The 19,832-nt window shown below is 44.6% G+C and overlaps 6 protein-coding genes across 9 annotated transcripts; 2 read left to right on the top strand and 4 right to left on the bottom strand.

The window, feature by feature from the left end:
• Window positions 1-190: 190 nt before the first annotated feature.
• On the bottom strand, window positions 191-4,364 carry Taf2 (TATA-box binding protein associated factor 2). Its single transcript, XM_064683955.1, has 7 exons — window positions 4,224-4,364; window positions 4,107-4,161; window positions 3,879-4,042; window positions 2,211-3,815; window positions 1,729-2,141; window positions 1,459-1,669; window positions 191-1,392 (listed from the first exon to the last, which is right to left on the bottom strand). The coding sequence occupies exons 1-7, from the start codon at window positions 4,271-4,273 to the stop codon at window positions 267-269; spliced, it is 3,624 nt and encodes a 1,207-aa protein (XP_064540025.1). The 5' UTR covers window positions 4,274-4,364; the 3' UTR covers window positions 191-266.
• Window positions 4,365-4,654: 290 nt separating this feature from the next.
• CalpB (Calpain-B) lies at window positions 4,655-8,274 on the top strand. Its single transcript, XM_064683956.1, has 2 exons — window positions 4,655-6,099; window positions 6,161-8,274. The coding sequence occupies exons 1-2, from the start codon at window positions 4,905-4,907 to the stop codon at window positions 7,720-7,722; spliced, it is 2,757 nt and encodes a 918-aa protein (XP_064540026.1). The 5' UTR covers window positions 4,655-4,904; the 3' UTR covers window positions 7,723-8,274.
• Window positions 8,275-8,528: 254 nt separating this feature from the next.
• On the bottom strand, window positions 8,529-9,260 carry LOC135429616 (uncharacterized). The gene is made up of 3 exons (XM_064683963.1): window positions 9,043-9,260; window positions 8,841-8,977; window positions 8,529-8,766 (listed from the first exon to the last, which is right to left on the bottom strand). Exons 1-3 carry the CDS (start codon window positions 9,112-9,114, stop codon window positions 8,622-8,624), a joined length of 354 nt encoding a protein of 117 aa, XP_064540033.1. The 5' UTR covers window positions 9,115-9,260; the 3' UTR covers window positions 8,529-8,621.
• Window positions 9,219-10,350, bottom strand: Hez (Hezron). The gene is made up of 3 exons (XM_064683962.1): window positions 10,252-10,350; window positions 9,808-10,180; window positions 9,219-9,751 (listed from the first exon to the last, which is right to left on the bottom strand). The coding sequence occupies exons 2-3, from the start codon at window positions 10,069-10,071 to the stop codon at window positions 9,440-9,442; spliced, it is 576 nt and encodes a 191-aa protein (XP_064540032.1). The 5' UTR covers window positions 10,072-10,180; window positions 10,252-10,350; the 3' UTR covers window positions 9,219-9,439.
• Window positions 10,351-11,346: 996 nt separating this feature from the next.
• Window positions 11,347-14,546, bottom strand: LOC135429614 (type 1 phosphatidylinositol 4,5-bisphosphate 4-phosphatase). The gene is made up of 6 exons (XM_064683961.1): window positions 14,405-14,546; window positions 13,832-14,083; window positions 12,218-12,393; window positions 11,953-12,162; window positions 11,660-11,824; window positions 11,347-11,598 (listed from the first exon to the last, which is right to left on the bottom strand). Exons 2-6 carry the CDS (start codon window positions 13,953-13,955, stop codon window positions 11,482-11,484), a joined length of 792 nt encoding a protein of 263 aa, XP_064540031.1. The 5' UTR covers window positions 13,956-14,083; window positions 14,405-14,546; the 3' UTR covers window positions 11,347-11,481.
• A 518-nt stretch (window positions 14,547-15,064) lies between these two features.
• nudE (Nuclear distribution protein nudE) lies at window positions 15,065-19,081 on the top strand. 4 transcript variants are annotated; one of them, XM_064683958.1, is made up of 7 exons: window positions 15,065-15,205; window positions 15,669-15,967; window positions 16,030-16,183; window positions 16,241-16,514; window positions 16,571-16,810; window positions 17,222-17,313; window positions 17,454-17,868. In XM_064683958.1, the coding sequence occupies exons 2-7, from the start codon at window positions 15,888-15,890 to the stop codon at window positions 17,748-17,750; spliced, it is 1,137 nt and encodes a 378-aa protein (XP_064540028.1). In that variant the 5' UTR covers window positions 15,065-15,205; window positions 15,669-15,887; the 3' UTR covers window positions 17,751-17,868. The 4 variants fall into 4 exon arrangements, with proteins under 4 accessions (XP_064540028.1, XP_064540027.1, XP_064540029.1 ...); XM_064683957.1 differs by having other exon boundaries at window positions 15,156-15,314; XM_064683959.1 differs by lacking the exon at window positions 17,454-17,868 and adding an exon at window positions 17,962-19,081 and having other exon boundaries at window positions 15,157-15,314.
• The last annotated feature ends 751 nt before the right edge of the window (window positions 19,082-19,832 follow it).

Raw genomic sequence — 19,832 nt, 5'->3', positions numbered from 1 at the left:
ATCGCTTTCATTATTTTATTTATGTTACAAGAGTTATTTTTTAGAAAATATTTTTAAAATCATCTCTTATCCTTTTCCTATTTATCCATATTTTATATGTCAATTTTCAAGTTGTTCTGATTTTAAGCCTGTCAAAAGTCAGATGCGATCTGCAAAAAGAAAGCTATGTCTGATACAATTCTACGAAATGTTATAACTTAATTAGTTTATTCACTTTTCACGTTAACATCGAATTAATTGCTTTCTCTAAACATTTGTTGCTTAACTTAGTTCAGGCCCATCGGGGTATTACTGTTGCTGTTGCTGCTGTCCGCGGAGCTGAGGGTTTCGGGCGTGGCCGCCTCCCTTGTCTGCAGACGTGAGATTTGTGGATCCCTACGATCTTTTTCCTTGCGCTCGCGATCCTTGTCCTTATCCTTGTTGTGTTTGTGCTTGTGCTTATGCTTATGCTTCTTCTTGTCCTTCTTTTTCTTCTTCTTGACACTGCCGTCGGCTCGCAGCTTGCTCTCGTCATAGCTGCTCTCGTAGCGCGTCGTCTCGCCCACATCGAGCACCGATATAGAATTGTCGTCTTCCGTATAGATCTCGGTTCTGATGCGTTTGGTCAGGGGCTGCGATTCGCCGGATCCATCCTCAGCTGGCAACACATTCACCTTGGTTTCGCTGTCGAAGGCCTGCACTTCAATTGGCTCGTCCACCACTGTGATCTCCTCACTGCGCTCCAGCTTGATAATCTCATCTCCCACTTCAAAGGCTTCTGTGGCAGTGCGTTTTATGGTAACCATGGCAGGCTTGTGCCGCTCCTGAGGTTCGATCTCTGTAGGCTTGGGCTCGCTGGCCTTCTTAAAGGAAACGCTCGACCCGCTGTTTTCCTTCATCAAGTCCTTGTAGAAGTTCTGGTTCTCGCTGGCCTGCAGGCAGTTCGGCCGCTTGCTGCCGTAGAGCGCATAGTACAGATCCACAATATCGCAGCGCAGCTTCGTGTCGTAGGCCAGTGTATTAATACTCAGCCAGAGGCGCTCCAGCAAATTCGGTTTGTCCAGGCGGCTGCGCGATTCACGCGTGAAAGGTGGATTGTCAATGAGCAGCTGAGCGAGGCCATGTCGAGCTGCCGGATCAGGATCGGTTTCCAGCAACGTTATCAAATGCTCCAAGTCCTCGCTACGTCCATCCACCTTCACAAAATCCACCAGGCACTCCATTGCCGCAATGCGCAAATCCAGAAAGATGCCATATTCCGCATAGCTACGATAAATGTGCGGCAGCGAGGGCAAATGGCCAAACTTTTGCAGCTTGCGTATGACCTTAAGGCAGGATACGGACACCATATACTTGTACGAGGGCAAATGCTTCTCCATGTTAAGCAGGCGCGTCACCTCGTCCAGAACCAGTCTGTAAACACAGCCAGAAAATCTAACATGAGCTTACGAGGCATATAATAGTGTCTATTATAATTACTTGGCATCCGTGGAAAGGCTGTCTACGGTGATTTGTGTGCCGTGCATTGCCACAGATACGACGGGTGTTAGTGTCTCTCCAAGCGCCTCGACCAGTGCAGCTCTATAGTAGGCGTCCGTATAATGATTGCGTGAATTCTCATTGTACTTGAAGAGATCGAACAGAAAGCGCATCACCTCCGGCGGGCAGATACCATGAGAGGTGCGCAAGCCTATAACGAGAAGGAAAAATTACAAATGGAACAGATCAGGAACATCGTGATCCACTCACCCGCCATGGCCACGGGAATTGCCTTTTGCAGGAAGTACAATTGAAAGTTAGAAAAGTTGTTTAGCTTGATGATGTGCGGCGCGCTAAAGGAGCCAAAGAATTTGCGAAAAATGTTAAGCATGGCCGGTGGGCCACTCCATGAGGCAACCATTTGATTGGCCACCTTGGTGAGGCTGTGCGCCGCCTGGCAGCGCACCTTGTAAAAGCAGGATTCGCTCTCGATGGTGTCGGTTAGTGCCATGCGCGTGGCATTTGTGGGATACTTTTGCAACGCCTGTATAGCCTGAAACTGGGCAGTCACGTCTCGCTCGTGCCGCAGCTGATACTGCCACTGAAAGTCTGGTTGCTCAATGATAAGATCCCGCAACAAAATCATCTCCGGATCCAGACGTATCCACAGCACAGGTGAGTCGCTGTGGAATAATAGAGATAATAGGAAGATTAAATAAAGCTTTTGTTCATATACTTATAATATAACATACTCCATGGCAGACAAGTCCATGTCCACCTCCTCGCCGGTGCACAATGGAATCTTTTTCTTCTTGTTTCGCCTGCTCTTTGAATGGCAGGTTATATCCGCCTTGACTAAGGTATTCTCAATCTGTAGCGTATGCTTAAAAGTGCCATCCAGCTCCTGCAGCTGCACCAGCAACGGTCCATTGTACTTGCGTACGCCGCGCTGGTTAACAAAGTCCTGTCGTATCTCCAGTTCGATGGTGTTTCGCTTGCGATTGAACACCGAGGTGAGCGAGAACTTGGCATGGCCACCCGTTCGCACCCATTGATCCATAAAAACCGACATGTCCTTGCCCGTGACCGTGAAAATTGCCTTGATAAAGATGTTTGTGGAGATGAGCAGCTGCGACCACAAGCCGGCACCGATTTTGGTGCTCGCTGCATTCGTGGCCAGCGCCAGCTGTTTGTTAAACACCTGTATCAGCAGCTCCTGGCCAATGCGATGCTCCAGCATGCGTATGACCAGATGCGCCTTGCGCCGCATCGCCTCCACATATTTGGGCGACACCGTGTGCAAACTCTTGATGGGAAAGTAGTGCACAATCTCTTGCTGTTTGCTGGCAGCAGCCGCAGGATTCGTGCTGGACACGGGCAGTGGCGCCGGCGGCTGGCTACAGTCGAGTATGATGCCGCCATACTGTTCCTCGTACCTAACCACGCGAGCCAGCTCCGTTTGCACCCATTCGCGATACTCGTTGTTGCCAAAGCACTTGCGTGAGTAGAGGCCACACAGATACTCGGCTATGCCCTTCGCCAGCCAGGTGTCCGACCAGTGATGCGAGGTGATGAAGCAGCCAAAGAACTGCTCTGCCACAGCGCGTGACATGAAGGTTCTGGAAATGTAGGTTTGATCTATAATGGCTATGGAGTGCAACAGATTAACGGAGGCTATCGTCATGGTCGCGTAGGCACTAATGTCCGTGTCGAGTTCATCTACAAACACCTGTTTGTAGCAGGAGAACGGATACCGTGTGGAGAGCGTCTCCTCAAAGAACTCAAAGGCCTCGTGCAGATATCGCACCGTGTTCTTCAACAAAGGCAACATGCCGGGTAGACAAAAGTGCGTCACTTCGTGCATATGCGGATCCACGTAAATTTCGAAGGGTCCCACCGCCAGCGCTATGTTGGGCGCACACACAGGCGTCGATACCGTATAATGAAATGTTTTCTTTCTCAAATCCGGGGTCATGATAACCTCAACCAGTTCACCGCAGGAGACAGCTGTTAGATTCTTGTCCACCGTAAATTCCAGTCGCCATGTGCATGGATCAGCGAAGCTATCAACGCAGGGGAACCAAAGGCGGGTCGAATTCTCATAGCAATTGGTATACATGTGCGCACAGTTGAGCTGCGCGGTTTCATCGTCTGTTGATGTTGGCGGCAGAACAAAGTGCATGCCACTCTTTGGGTTTTCGGCAGAGAACTCAATACGTATCCGCAGGCCACGTCCTTCTTGAATCAGCGAATAGCCCTCCGGCGGCACTTGTATAAGCAGCTCCCCATTGTTGACATCCGGATCTGTGATTTGGGCTGCAGCCAAATGATGCTTTGAGTAGACCTCCAGAGAGCGGCTGCATTGTGTGTGTATATGTATTATGTTAAGGAAGGGCAGCCACAGCTAATGCTTAACTAACCTCTTGGGTTCCTTGTGGCAAATGTCCTGAAACGGATCGAAGTAAACGAACTCCGCGTGGCAGACATCGTTGAGCACCACGCTGTAAATGCGCAGCTGCTTGGCGTTAAGGCGTATCAGTCGAAGGCTCTCGTTATTGGGCACTATGGTCAGCTCTACCATGCCCTGTGAATGACATATCATTTATTTCATAATTCATATTGTGCAGTTTTTCTGTCAGAAATCTTACAATTATGCTGCGCCGCTCAAAACTAATTCCGGTGAGGCTCACAACCTGATGCGCCGTGCTGGAAGGAAAGGAAAACATGAATTGCCGAGTCTCAAGGGCTAGCAGAGCAAAACTTATAATTTGAATGGCCGCAGCGGGACCTCCGGCACCTCAGGTTGTGTGTCCATAATTTTTTGGCGTTGATTTGCACACTTTTTAAAGGATCTGTATATTGTTATCAATATCACCGCATTGTTTATTTTTTCACATTGCGTCTTCTTCTTCTAACAAACTGCAGCTTTAGCTAAAAATGCCAGCAAAATATAATACTAAATGTTGCAGCATGGCAACTCTATATCGCGATTTGCAGCCCTGAGTACTACCTTTAACACTGATGCTGCTCATGGTGTTATTTTAAGGCATTGATAAATATTATATCCAGATGTTTTTTGTTCAACTGCCCTGTTAAATGGCATAAAAGTATTTAAATTGACCAAATTACAAAAGTTAAAAGTGTAATACGTGTTTATCAAAGACTTCCTCAACAATTACTAATTAATTTGGATAAATTACATTGTAAAAAATATACATACACACAAGTGTTAAGATGTGAATCATCTATTCATAAGAAAGTTAATTTTGGATATATCTTCCATTTAAAACGTATTTTTCCCCAGTCGAGTCAGCAGTTTTCACGCAACAGCGTCGAGCTGCGTTCCCTCTAATAGTTGTTTATAATTTCAGTGCTGCGTAAATCAATAAAAAAAAATTAGAAGTTGATTAATTTTAGAAGAAAAGCACAAGAAACAGTGATATAAAATGTACGGCATTGATAATTATCCAAAAAATTATCATGCGAGCGGAATTGGCCTTGTCAATCTGGCGGCCCTCGGCTACAGCAAGAATGAAGTCAGCGACGATGCGCCGAGCAAACCGAAGTCTGGGCTGTACCCCTCGCTGCCCTACCCTTCGTCGGAGTCCGTGGGCGGCATGCCATATGTGGTAAAGCAAACGGCGCAGGCACAAAATGCCTCGTATCAGGCCGGCAGCATGGGCATGCCACAGCCGCAAGCAACGCCGTATCCAAGCGCTGGCTTGTATCCCAATCTGCCAGCGATGCCGCTGCCGTATCCATCCACGCCCCTGGCGCCCATACCGAGTGCATCGCCATATCCCAGTGCCACGCCTTATCCGAGTGCCACACCTTACCCGAATGCAAGGCCCTATCCGAGCGCAGCACCGTATCCGAGTGGATTGCCGTCACTGCCTTATCCATCGGCTGGCGGAATGGGAATGCCCGGCATGCCCATGCCCTACGCGCCCTTGCCGACCAGTCCGGCACCGCAGTCGATCTACCCATCGATGCCAGCGCCATCTGCGCCGGAGGCCAGTGCACCCTCGCCCGAGGAGGAGCCATCCGTGGGCATACAGGAGCTGCAGTTTACCAGTGTCAAAGTGCCCGAGAATCAAAACATGTTCTGGATGGGCCGCAAGGCCAGTACAACGCGTCAGAAGAGCGTCCAAGGTACCGACTTTGCCACGCTGCGTGAGTCTTGTGTGTCCAATGGTACAATGTTCGAGGATCCTGATTTTCCGGCTAATGATGCCTCACTGATGTTCTCGCGTCGTCCGGATCGCTACATCGAATGGCTGCGACCCGGCGACATTGTGGACGATCCGCAGTTCTTTGTTGAGGGCTACTCGCGCTTCGATGTGCAGCAGGGCGAACTAGGAGATTGCTGGCTGTTGGCCGCAGCTGCGAATCTGACGCAGGACTCGAAGCTCTTCTTCCGCGTGATACCACCGGATCAGGATTTCCAGGAGAACTATGCGGGCATATTCCATTTCAAGTTCTGGCAATATGGCAAATGGGTGGAGGTCGTCATCGATGATCGTCTGCCCACCTACCACGGGGAGCTGATATACATGCACTCCACGGAGAAAAATGAGTTCTGGAGCGCGCTGCTGGAGAAGGCCTACGCCAAGCTTCATGGCTCCTATGAGGCCCTGAAGGGTTGGTTGAGAGAAAAAACATGATTTGTTTTGGATAATTCTTAACATCTTTACTTTTACAGGCGGCACCACTTGCGAGGCCATGGAGGACTTTACTGGCGGTGTGACCGAATGGTATGACATCAAGGAGGCTCCACCGAATCTATTTAGCATTATGACCAAGGCTGCGGAGCGTGGCTCGATGATGGGCTGCTCTCTGGAGCCGGATCCGCATGTGCTGGAGGCCGAAACGCGCGAGGGTCTGATACGCGGTCATGCGTACTCCATAACGAAGGTCTGCCTCTTGGACATATCGACGCCCAATCGTCAGGGCAAGCTGCCCATGATACGCATGCGTAATCCTTGGGGCAATGAGGCCGAATGGAGCGGCCCCTGGAGCGACAGCTCGCCCGAGTGGCGCTTTATACCGGAACACCAGAAGGAAGAGATTGGCTTGAATTTCGATCGTGATGGTGAATTCTGGATGTCCTTCCAAGACTTTCTCAACCACTTTGATCGCGTCGAGATTTGCAATATGTCGCCAGACTCGTTGACCGAAAATCAGCAGCAGAACTCGCGCCGCAAGTGGGAGATGTCCATGTTCGAAGGCGAGTGGACTTCGGGCGTGACGGCGGGCGGCTGCCGCAACTTTTTGGAAACCTTCTGGCACAATCCGCAGTATATTATTTCGCTGGAGGATCCCGACGAGGAGGACGACGACGGAAAATGCACGGTGATTGTGGCCCTGATGCAAAAGAATCGTCGCAGCAAGCGCAACGTGGGCATCGATTGCCTGACCATTGGCTTTGCCATTTACCATCTGACGGATCGCGATATGCAGGTAAAGCCGCAGGGCTTGAACTTCTTCAAGTATCGCGCCTCGGTGGCGCGTTCACCGCATTTTATCAATACACGTGAGGTTTGTGCACGCTTCAAGCTGCCTCCCGGTCATTATTTGATAATTCCCTCGACCTTTGATCCGAACGAGGAGGGCGAGTTTATAATACGCGTCTTCTCTGAGACCATGAACAACATGGAGGAGAACGACGATGCGGTCGGTTTTGGCGAGACGGATGATCGCATTGCGCCCGCACTGCCACCACCCACACCCAAGGAGGAGGATGATCCACAGCGCATTGCACTCAAGCGTCTCTTCGACAGCGTTGCGGGCAGCGACGAGGAGGTGGACTGGCAGGAACTCAAGCGCATACTGGATCATTCGATGCGCGACGTCATGGTCGGCACCGATGGCTTCTCCAAGGATGCGGTACGCTCCATGGTCGCCATGCTGGACAAGGATCGTTCCGGCCGTCTCGGCTTTGATGAGTTCGAAGCGCTCCTCACAGACATTGCCAAATGGCGTGCCGTATTCAAGCTCTATGACACCCGACGCTCCGGCACCATCGATGGCTTCCACTTGCGTGGCGCTCTCAACTCTGCAGGCTATCATCTGAACAATCGGCTGCTCAATGCGCTGGCCCACCGCTACGGCTCACGGGAGGGCAAAGTGCCCTTCGATGATTTCCTCATGTGCGCCATCAAGGTGAAGACCTTCATCGAGATGTTCCGCGAACGTGACACAGACAATTCCGATACGGCATTCTTTAATCTAGATGATTGGCTGGAGCACACTATCTACTCCTAAAGAGCCACTCACCCAACCAGTTTAATCTTAACTAATCCTAAGTGCCACGTTTACTTATACACGATATATACATATATAATTAGATGCTGTACGGATGATGATGCACTCATGACGCTGCAGCGAATCAACAAAGGCGAACCTTATCACATAACAAACGCTACAGTAAGACCACAACTAAACGGAAATACAAATTCATGTGTACATTAATTTTATTGACCTTCAGGCGCCTCACGCGGCGGCGCTCGACTAGGGTAGAAAAGAGAAAAAAAAGTCAAATAAAAACCAGAAAATCAACAGAACATGCCGATTGCGCTGTGTGTACAGAGGCATTATACATGTAGATACTGGCCCAGTATATATGATATATATATAGTATATATAGCGTGCGCATAGTTGTATTTATGACTAATGGCTAAATGGAACTGGGCCTTTATTCACATTCTTCGCAATAGCCAAAAAGCCGCCAGTACAAAATGATATATGTGCTTTATAGTAACTAACAAAATGCTGCAGTATAAAGAAGTTTTATTATTAAAATATCTATCTTATGTATATTTTTTACACTATTGCAATCTCTTGTTAAATATTTTGTTCAAACTCGGAAGCTAATCGATCAAAAATGCGGCTATTAAATGAACTCTCCTCTGTATCTAAGGGCAGCTATGGAAGCCACAACGAATCACATTTAAAAGTGTTTATATGAATAAAATATAATATAGTTTTGACTAAATACTCAGCAAAACAAGTTTGTATACAAAAAAAAGTGATTCGAAACAAGTTTACAACTCGAATTAAATATGAACTAATTTCTATGTGCAATTGTTATCAACTTTATGACTAAACGTATTATTTTATGCTGTTTTTTTTCACATTATTAAATTTAAAATTTGTGAGTACAATTATTTAACCACGACTATTTCGGTGGCGCCGGTGGGCGGTCCAGCGGCGACAAGTGTGTCCTTAAAATCCTCATAGTTAATATCAGCGTCCATGCTCAGATGCTGCAGCACCTCAAGGAAATCCTCATACTCCAGACGCCACTTTCTGAATCATAGAGAAAATGAAATGCGTCATCACATCAGATCTATTACAATAGTTAACTGTGGATAATATTGTACTTGTAGCGCATATAGATGAGTCCAGTTTGTGTGCGCGTTATGGGCACCGGCATCAGCTTGGCCTGCTGCAGCCAGTTGTCCAGCTGCGAGAGTAAAATGCTGTGGAACTCCTCGTTCTCCAGCTCGTTGCCCAGCACCTGGATAAAAGTATAAAATATATAAAAAAGTGAAAAGTCATGTGAATATATAGACAAATTGTGACCTTGTGATTGCAGTAAACATGGAAGAGCGAGTCGAGTGTGTGTTTCTTTGGTTTATCCTCATCATCGGCCATGGCGCAGCGCAAAGGATCGTAGCTGAAAGCTCTAACAACCAAATAAACTAGAACTATACTATATACAAGTTGTGTGTTTCGGACGGTTAATAAAAAGCAGAAAGTACACACAATTTCGTGTGTATATTTGGAAATGTTTTTGTTGACAAACAAAGCGCCAGGCAACTGAACTGTATATAAATTATGTGTGTTAATAATTCATGTGTGTGTATGATGGGTGAGTGTATGTGTGTGTGCGTGTGTGTGCGCATGATTTGTTGCCAAGTGTTTCGGTTGTTGTCGTCGTCGCTTGCGTGGGCGTCCCGGCATGTATTCCAGTCTTTGTTTATTTGGCTGCCACTTCCACGTCCGCGTCCCCGGTGCCGTTCTGTGCGTTGAACTTGTCGACCAGACGCTGCACGTAGCTGACCAGCTTGGGCAGATTCTGCTTGGCGGTTATGTCGCTGGTGCGATAGGGCGGCGCTATGGTCACCTGCTGCAGCACCAGTATGCTGTCCAACTGCCAGGAGAGCTCGCTGCTGCCAAAGTGCTTCGTGAGCATTGTGAACATTTGCCTGCCACGCGGTGTGGCATGCTCATTGCGGCTGCGCAGCAAGTTCTCGCGCTGCTCCACAGACTGCTGCAAACGCTGATCGAGCTGCAAGTGGAAAATTAAGAGAAATACACTAAATTGATTGTCTTCATTCAACCTACGCGCAACAGATTGAGGCGAGCCGGCGGCTCGTTGAGGTTAGTATCCGGTGTCTTTGCCTCGCGTATGATTTTCAAGTTCTTGCAAAAGTCCAAATTCACAATGCTCTGATTGAGGCACTTTTTGCCTTTGCTATCCTTGCCCGGGCAGCTCAGTATTAGCATTTTCACGCTGTGCTCGTAGGTCACCACCTCGCCAGTTATGTGGTCGCCAAAGCAGGTCTCCACGTGCAATTGAGTGCCAATAGGGAAAGGATTAAACGACATTTTCTTCAGTTCAGAGCTCGAAAAAAATTGCTTGACAGCGCTCGGAAAGCGTTTGACGTAACAGTGCTGCCAAGTGTTGCCAAATTCTAGCTAGCTTTGCGATCTCGCTCTAGCAAAGGCAATTAATCAAGAATAAGAATATATTCCCTTGACAACAGAATTTCCCCTGTCGGCACTTACAGCTGTATATTTCTTAACCAGTCAGAAAAATATAGGGATTTTTTAGTTTTTTATTTCACTTTATTTACAATGTATGTGTATGTATGCTAAATATATAACTAAATATAAATGTTGTGTATATATATATATATATTTCAAAAGTAAACCTTTCCTTTTTAATATAATGTATACGATGTTTAACCGCTTTTTTTTTGTTGCTGTCTAAATTGTTGTTGCATGAGCGTTGATTTTCTCTATTAGATTTTATAATTTTTATTTGTTCTTCAAGACATATTATTTAGTTAATTGTAGGTGTATATACGCAATTATGTACCTTCATTAGCACTATTAGCTATACGCTTTCGATTATATCTAACGCCCCAAAAATGTTAAAAACACATGCTGTTTGTTGCTGTTTCTGCGTTTGGCGTAACTCGAGAAAAGTGCATTATTAAATTCTTAGTACGTTGAAAGAAAGCAAAACTAAAAACAAACAATTCTAAGCGCATTATTTATCGAGAATAAATATCGAAAGATATGGAACAAACACGTACACAAAACATATTTATACAATTCAAGAACACAAACGTATAAAATTATACATTATTGTATATATAGAAATATGAAAAAATGGCGCTTAGATATTTATAAAAATTTGCTTTAATATGCTATAGATGTGGTGCAATTTCGTCGGTCCGTCGGTCCGTCTGTCCGTCGTCCCGTCCCGTCCCCCTTGAACGAATAACTGCCTACTGTTTTTAGTTTCCATTTTAGCACTTTCAATGTAATCGCTTTTAAGCATTTGCTTTGTTTTTGTGTTTACGGTTTTGTTTTAAATTAGGTTTTACGCGCTCGGCTTAAAGTCTTAATTATGCTTTTAGAAATCACTTTAAATGGGGAGTTACTTGCTGACGAATTTGCTAAGTTTAATATTAATTCAACACGAATAACTCTTTAAAGATGCGCGACAAAACAACGTATTCTGTTATTTCGTTATAATATATATATATATATATATATGTATGTATATATATATATTACTTTAATTAGTAGCTGGCGGTTCTGCATATGAAAATTGTGGTGGATTGCTTGCCCTTTTGTTGTGTTCTACTTGCGTTTGTTTTACGGGGTTTTGTTTAATATCAAAAGGAATGAATTATATGCATAATATATACGTATATATGTTGACACATATATATATTTATAAAAATAAAACAATGCACTTCCATATTAACCGACACGCCGCGAATCTTACATGGGTCCATCGATCGCGCTCACTTTAAGCCGGAAATAGTAAATGGAACGCGCCAACATGGTAGCCGCAATGAAAAACAAGGCAATATAAAGGATATACATGCCGCCATGATTCTGTTAACAAAAGGAGAGAGTATTTAGTTACGGGCGATTGATTATATTGAGTGGCACCTACCGATGCATATGAGATGGTGCCAACGGTCAGGCCAATGCTACCAATAAGGAAGAGCAATGCGACAATAGCAAATAAAACGCCGCGGCTGTTGGCGAAACGTGAGCCCACCGAGGAGACCTTCCTGCAGTGTGGGCAGCGAGCCAATGCGTTGTGATAGGTGTTAAACTGTGGGCAACAAAGGAGATTCAGTTAAGTTTAAAATAAATCATATATAAAATTCACAATATAACTCAAACTAGACTACACTGGCATAGTAAATAGCAGCTCTGGTTATTCTTAGTGATTGCTCTTACCAAAAACGTGTCCGAGCAGTGGCCACAAGTGACACGGCACATGCCCGGCATGGTGGGCACGGGCGGTGTCACTGGACTTGGAGCCAAATTGATAATGCGCTTGCAATTGGGGCGTGGGCAAGCGATGCGCTGCGAGGAGCTCTTGCAGATTAGCAAACAATTGCAAGGACAGCGCACGTACTTCTTGCCGGGTGGCGCATTACGTATGGGCTGCAATAAAACATTAAATAGAATACACAAAAGGAGCTATAAGAACTCTACTCACAGTTGCCTCATTGCAGTGGGTGCACTTGACCACGTGTTGCTCCCGTTTTGTGGTTATGTCAATCATGTTCTGGCACACGCGACAGGTGACCATGGGCACGCCGCCGGTTCCGCTGCTCTGATAGGGCGGCGGCAGCTCATCGGGACCAATAAATGGCACCGACTGTGCAGTGCTGCCTGGAAAAACCAAAGAAAAACGAGATGTCAGTATTGGAAAGGGGTCACCCATGACAACCATAAACCTTTAGTGTAAAACAAGTACATCTTGCTGCAGTAGCAACTGCCGTTGCACTACAGCAGCTGATACTGCAGCATCTGCGAGCTGCATGAAAGCGTTCGATTGATATCTCCGTATGTGGGCGTGACAGTGTTTACAGATAAATGCAAGTGTGTCAATGTTTAGGCGTTTCGGTGGGCACCTTTAGCTAAGCAAGTCAAATCGGCATTTGTGCCACATTTGGATGCCTCATTGCGGTTTCAAACAAGCTCGTACTTTGTGCACCAAACTGCAAGCCCAAGATGTTAGGGCAACAAGACATTAAGCGGCAGCTATAAATAGCTCACAGCCTTGGCATGAAAGGGTGTACACTGATCAGGTTCTGGACAGCGACAAAGGCGCTGCGACGGCACGGAGTGAGGGGGACTCACGACATTGTCTCTGCACAACGATAATGGAAAAACAGGCGCATGACTCATGCAGTGCCTCTTTGCCTGCTGCCAACCATCGCATCGCTGCTGCTGTCGCTGATTAAACAGCTGAACGACGACGCTACCGTCGCGTTTCTGCTGGCACAGCTTTGATATCAGGGCAAGAACAAAACAATAGGCATATGAAAAGGTTCAGAGTTTTAAGTCGATGTTTGTATGTTTCTTAAAAGCTGTTAGCTGCGATTATTATTTAAAAACTATTTCATATTTCAAATATATACTATAACTATACTCTGGGAAAAAGCATCAAAAGCCCTTTGAAAATCAAAGTGTGCGATAATAATAACAAAGTATAGTAGTAAAAGTTTTTCGTAACTTTTAGTTTAATATTATTAATGATTTAAACAAAGTTACGCATCTATTTATTTTAATTAAATATGTGAATTTCACATCAAATTGAATGTCTTCACATTTAGATCCCTAATAATTTTAGATAGATCAATTGAGAAAACCAAAATGAACACATAAAGCGCATTCCCCACAGATTTTGCCCACCTGTTACAAACGCTACGACATAGTTGCGATTGCCGGCACAATAGTGTGTTGAACAATGGCAATTAGCTGCGAATTCGACTGCGATTCGGCATCAAGTTACGAACTTTCTGCGAATGTCGCGTAAACGGGTAGGCATGGCGCCCACGCCCAGCCCAGCCCACTATATCCATGACTCAGTTAGGGGAAGTGTGAAAAGCTAGGCATGAAATGGAAGACTAGACTTGAAATCACAGTGGCTGCTAAGTAGAGCGCACACTTGTTGGGTTTCCACCCGAAGACAGTCGGACCCCGCATATGCAGATCCGTAAGACCAGTTACACACGCATGCGGGCGGACTGTCGGTCGTTCGGTTGGGGTGTTGCGACGAGTTGAACGCACTTATTTTGCCTAGGGTTAGATTAACTATACGTACCGTCTTCATTATTGGCTACAGCACTGCTGCCGGGATTTTCAGCGCCCTCGGCTGGAAACGATGTGTACGAGGCCGTGGTCGGCTCGTCTTTGTTGATCAAGCTCTGGCGCTCGGGATCAGACATATCGGTGCTTTTTCTCTATGCACAAACGCAACTCCCGTTAGTAATGCACCCAAATTGCAATTGTCGCCCGCTGCTGTTGTTGTTTTTGCTGTTGCTTCTTTTTGTACACCGCAACGCAAATGCTTCAACTGCAAATAATAAAAAAATAAAAACGCACACAGTTTATTGGTGCCCTATAAGCATATTTTTAGTTGCTTAACAGTAGATCGCGATTTCTTTGTTTGGTGCATAGGCTTGTTTTTTCCTACATAGTTTTTTTTTTTCTGTTTTACACTTGCTGTTGAATCCTCCCTTTTCGGCATGCGCCGCAATAATCAATTTTATAGCCGTTTTAGCTGGATCGGCAGCATAAATCCAGCATACAGTTTTGATATTTATCACTTGCCAAGTTGATGTATACAATAGTGCTAATTGTTTAATGTTTATAGGTTTATTGTTCTACATTTTACCTTATTTTGTTGAAATTGCACTGCTGCTGATTTCGACGCACATTTGAGTCGATTGGCCACACTGTTGCCTTAATTCTGGTCAAACTGGCCAGACTTTTTGTGCACCCCTGCAGTTGCTTCTGTGACCCTGGCATAGTGCTGCCACTACAGCTCAGCTGATACGCGTGTTTACCATACGAATGTACAATTAAAAGCGGCCAAACTTTAAAATGTCTCAGAATAATGAAAAAGAACCTATAATAAAAGATGCAGAGGAAACAATATGCAGTACTTCAAAAGATAATGACGACCATAACAATTCCAGTGATTCGGAAACACAAATGATAAATCTAAGTCTGCGACGCAAATCCCGCCATCGTCTGTTTACACAAAGCTTCTCATTTAATGCGTTGCCAATGCGGATTGTTTGCGCCGGGGAAACGGAATGCATTCGTGCTAATCCAAGTTCCACACGTGAAGTGACTTTAAACGCCCCTCAAGTTATTGACGATGGCTCGGATATAGATGCGGATGCTGAACTTCATATATCCAATGACAGCAGCAGTGACGGCACAACAAAAAAATCTATTGTATATCCTGGTCGATCATTGGCAAAATCGGATTTACATGTGACGAGAACGATACGCAGACGTAAAATTCGAAGAAAGTTCATACGTTACAAAACAATGTAGAAATATCGTAAAATATATATGACTAGTTAATATAAATTCTGCATTTAAATTTAACTGCAACAAAGGTATCGACTGCACTGCACAGGGCTGGTTGCCACGCGTACTTTACAACACTGCGCCAGGGCTACAGGTTGGTTTGTGCATTTTGGAGTAGTGGTAAATTTTTACAGGCATAACTATTTATATGCGGTTTTTATGTAAATAAACCAAAGCGAACATAGTCAAATAATTCGTAAAGTGTAAGTAATGCATGCCAATTACCATTACATGTGCTGTAATGACTAATGTCAGTCGTATTATGGCAAAACAGGCGTGTGAAAATGTGCGATGATTTCATTTTGTGGTGCTGCTGCTGCGCGTTGTTGTATTGGAAACTTCGTCGTATCTTTGCTTTGACGCGCTTGTTGTTGTTGTTGTTTTGCTGTTGTTGGCTTAGGTACGGGAAACGCAGAGCCAAACTGGCGGCGACGTCAGCGACGCGAACAAATGTTTATGTAGCTGCCGATGTAGGGCGGCATAGACAACAACAACAACAGCGATAACAACAACAATGCTTAGAACACCTGTTTCTAATTGATTTTTCACATTTTCAGCAACGCTTTCAGATCCCTGACTTAACCGCAACAACTGTGTTTTGGCATTATTAAAATAGAAATTCGGAAGTGAAGTGCCACAAAACATAATCAACAGGCCAATTAAATAACGAATTTGCTTAGTAATAGTTAGATAGAAAAGCCAATAAGCAACGAACGAACGAACATTTCTAACCCAGTTTGAACACCGACGAGTAAACATCAAATAAAGCACCCGAAATGGAGGCCCCACCAATGTTTAACAGCGTTGAGGATGAGTGCAGATACTGGAAAGAGCGCTCAAAACAGTACCATAAAGAGTAAGTGGAAGAGGTAGTGGGAGTTCTCCCCCAGCTCATGCCATGAATTTGCGTTTCTGTAGGTGGACAGATGTTAAACAGGAATATGATGAATATGTTGAACAGTCGAGAGAAATGGAAGCCGAAATGGACGCAACTCTGGAACAAAAACAGAGTATAATCAAAGATCTCAGAGCCAAGCTTAATATGTTAGAGAAAGAAAATGATTCACTAAAGGTGCGTCTAGTTAAGAAAAACAAATATCATTTAATTAAACTATTATTTCTTCTAAAGCTCAAGCTAGATTCACACGGCATCGAAATGTCAAATCTGGATAAACAGTTCGAGTCGGTTAAAAAAGAACGTGACTCCATGAAAGAATACCTGCGACAGTTGGAGCAGAAAAACGATGATCTGGAGCGTGCGCATCGCATACTCAATGAGAGCATAGTAGACTTTGAGAAAATGTTGGACAAAGCCTATGAGAAAAATGCACTCCTCGAGATGGAGGTGGACGAGAAGGAAATGCTGCAGGAGAAGCTGCAGCGGCTAATGGACGAGACCCGCGGTGAGTTACACATGCAAATTAGTTAAATACTTCGTTTTACTAAAACCTTATTGCAGATCTCAAACAAGAGCTTAATGTGAAGTCGCGCTATACGCCAGCTAATGGCACAGCAGCATCAGCCGGTAACAGCTCGATGAACTCCTCAGCATCGCTGCCCAATGGGATTTTGGCCAACGGTGATATATTGCTGCAACATGACAATGCCGCCACAAAGGCGTCTAGCATGAGCGTTAGTGCGCTAAATGGCAGTTTAGCTAATAAGAACGAATATAATCAACAGCAACATTCGCTTAAAAGTAAGATACTCAATTCATTGAAGCAAACAAAACGCGCACTTAAACTATCAAAATCATGTCGCCATTCCAAGCCAACAAATTGCATTTAGTTTAGCTAGGCTACAATCACAACACACTGCGTGTCCACACCATGAAAATTGCACATTTTGTTAATTGTATATTTAAGTTTTTTTAAATTGTTTTTTTTTTCATATCTGTATTTGTACGCACAAAATTATTAAATGTAAGCTAAATTTTTCATATTTGCAACATTTCTCGTAGGCAATGCTTGTGTGTGTGTGTGTGTTTGTGCTTGTATCTGTCGTTAAACCATTGTAACTAACAATCATCTTGTCATCATGTTAACTAATTGTGTTTAGGCCTAGTCTACTTATATAACTAACCAAGCTGTGTTGTGTGCTTCCTTTGCAGATCCCGAGAACCTTATCAATGGCAACGCTATGAATGCCAGCTCCCGCACCACGGCGCTCAACATTGTGGCCGACATGTTAAGAAAATTGAACGTAAGTCCCTTAAAAAAAAAACACACTCCATGCATGGTGTCAGGAACGCTTCTTCTAACTTTATCCTTGCTATAGCTATATTTTTACGTTTGTTTTTGTTGTGGCTGCTTTTGTTCAATACTTTCTTCATATGTTTTTAGTGGGACAAGGCCTTGTTATGTCCTGAATGTCAAAAGTTTCGTTGCATCTGCGAACGTGCCTCGCTGTCATCGGGCAGCGAAACTAGTCTTTTTCGCCGCGCCTTTGGCAGCGCCAGCGGCGCCGGCGGCTCGCTGACAACGCCCAGTAGCGATGGCGGCTGGACCGACTGCAATGCTGCACAGCGTCGCGGCAGTTTAAGTAGCCTGCAGTTTGGCACAAACATATTTAAGCGTTTCGCGGAACGCATGCGCACCATACAGGACTCTGAGCCTGTGCCAGAGCCGCCTGTCTTGTGACGCATAAACCTGTTTACAAAAACGATTTGTAATTGCTTTTGGCTTTTGTCTTTGTTTGGCGCTTGCATTTATTAATTGCTTTTGTTAATAAATAACAATTTTTATTTTTGTAACTTAATCTATGTTTGTTTTTTGTATTTGTTGCTGTTTCTGTTTGTCGTCTGTTTTGCCGTTTGTCCATTTATTGATCACTTTTTTAATTGTATTGCAGGCCATGGAGACGAAGCTGAAAACATATCGCGAGCATGCGCCGCCGATGCAGCCACGTCAATGACCAGCAGCACCAGCAGCAGCATTGGCACTGCATTAATCGCCACTATTACTGACTGGGGGACGGCTGCCGCTGGAGGCGGAGTAGCAGCTGGCCACCAAATGTGGCAGTTGCACAATATTAATTGCAGTTGTCGTTTGTTCAGTTTTATTTTATAGTTACAGTTGTGCGCTACTGCCCGTTTATTTATTTCATTGAAATGACTTGTAAAAATTAACTATATTTTACTTATAAATAATACACAATTATTTACATAGTATGATGACGTCTGAAGTCGCCCCGCCCAACATATAACGCCTTATTAAGTACTTGTATGTAAACATTAATCTTAAGTCTGAATTAACCGACAGTTTTGATTTTCCTGTTAAGCATTGTTAATGGCCTTCAAATGTTTAATTTGGCTGCCGCGATAAGCACATTCATGGAATGTATATTTAGATTTAGTCATGTCCCAGTTTAGTTCACGTACACAGCACACAAACGCAAACAGCAGGCCATTGTAGCAAGCAGAGCTTTGATAGTGCACCAAAACATGTACATTCAATATCAATACACACACAGACACACACACACAGACATAAATGTACACAATTTGGACATGACTGAACATAGTGCTAAGTTCTTTGTGTAGTAAGTAGTACATCATAAGTTCAGCTGAGTAGAAAGTATTACAGCTCCCAGCAGCAGCCCTAATACACAGCATAATAAGCAACAAATACTCGTAGCATTAGAGAGGTTTATGGAGATACTCGTGTGGCAATTACACTTAAGTTAAATACAATTTATGACAACCCCACACATGAGTCCACAATCCTGCAACATTTAGTTAAATTTAACAACGTACAAACCCATACTGAAATATAATGATTTAACACGTTCTAATTTTCGGTTTATATTTTGATGCGAATATAAATTTTGTAAAAATGCAAAACTGTTATCATTATTATTATTATTAATATTGAACATTTTATATATATATATTACAACTTGTATATTTATAAAACAGCAACAATAACACACGCTAAATTATAAATAAAGAGATGATTAGTTTTAATAGAAATCCAACCCATCAACTGGTTCAAGTTTCAATGTCAACCACAACGTCAACGTCCACGTCACGTCAAAGTCGAAGTCACTGTCAAAAAGTTCTTTGTTGCTCTCATGTGCAATAAATAATTAATTAACAAAATATTTGTATTAATTTAGCAAAGGCTCGTAAGGGCTGCGTCAGTGGCTATGCCAAGGATATGCTGCCTAATACCGCATGTCCATACACACACACACACACACACACACACGCAGACACGCACGCACACTCACACGCACACACACATACGCCTGCACTTAAGCTTGTAAAAGCTTTAGCTGCAGCTTTTGTTTGCGGCTTTCTCCTGCGGCTTTTTTAGCACATTTTGGTGCGGGTTGCGCCTGGCTTTGCCCCAGGAAATTATGCTGTGCCTTAGCGCAGGGGCAAGCTATTGCCTGACCTTGCCACACAAGTGAGGGCGGGAGCTTGAGGATTGGGTGACCGTGAGCGTTAAGCTAATGAAAGTGCTTTGGTTTTTCGAAGCAAGCAGCACGGTCGAGTGTTGGCATTGAGTGCAAATATTTTTCATAAGCAGCGACGGCAGCAGCAGCAGCAACAACAACAAAGAGCACCAGCTTTAACCATACGCAAAGCACTTACAACATCACCAGCCCCCCCCCCTCCCCCTCCCCCTCCCCGCTCCCCCTCTAACCCTCGCATCAGATCAAGTGTTGTTGTTGAGTGCATTGCTTATTTTGTCGCATGGAGATGTGAAGCCAAAGCC

Source organism: Drosophila montana, unplaced genomic scaffold (assembly GCF_035044405.1).
Source record: "Drosophila montana isolate Dmon_TW-CO22-7 unplaced genomic scaffold, ASM3504440v1 contig_2668_1, whole genome shotgun sequence".
Classification (NCBI taxonomy): Eukaryota; Metazoa; Arthropoda; class Insecta; order Diptera; family Drosophilidae; genus Drosophila; species Drosophila montana.
The sequence above is the reverse complement of the archived record's forward strand: the minus strand, read 5'-3'. Positions and strand labels throughout refer to the sequence as shown.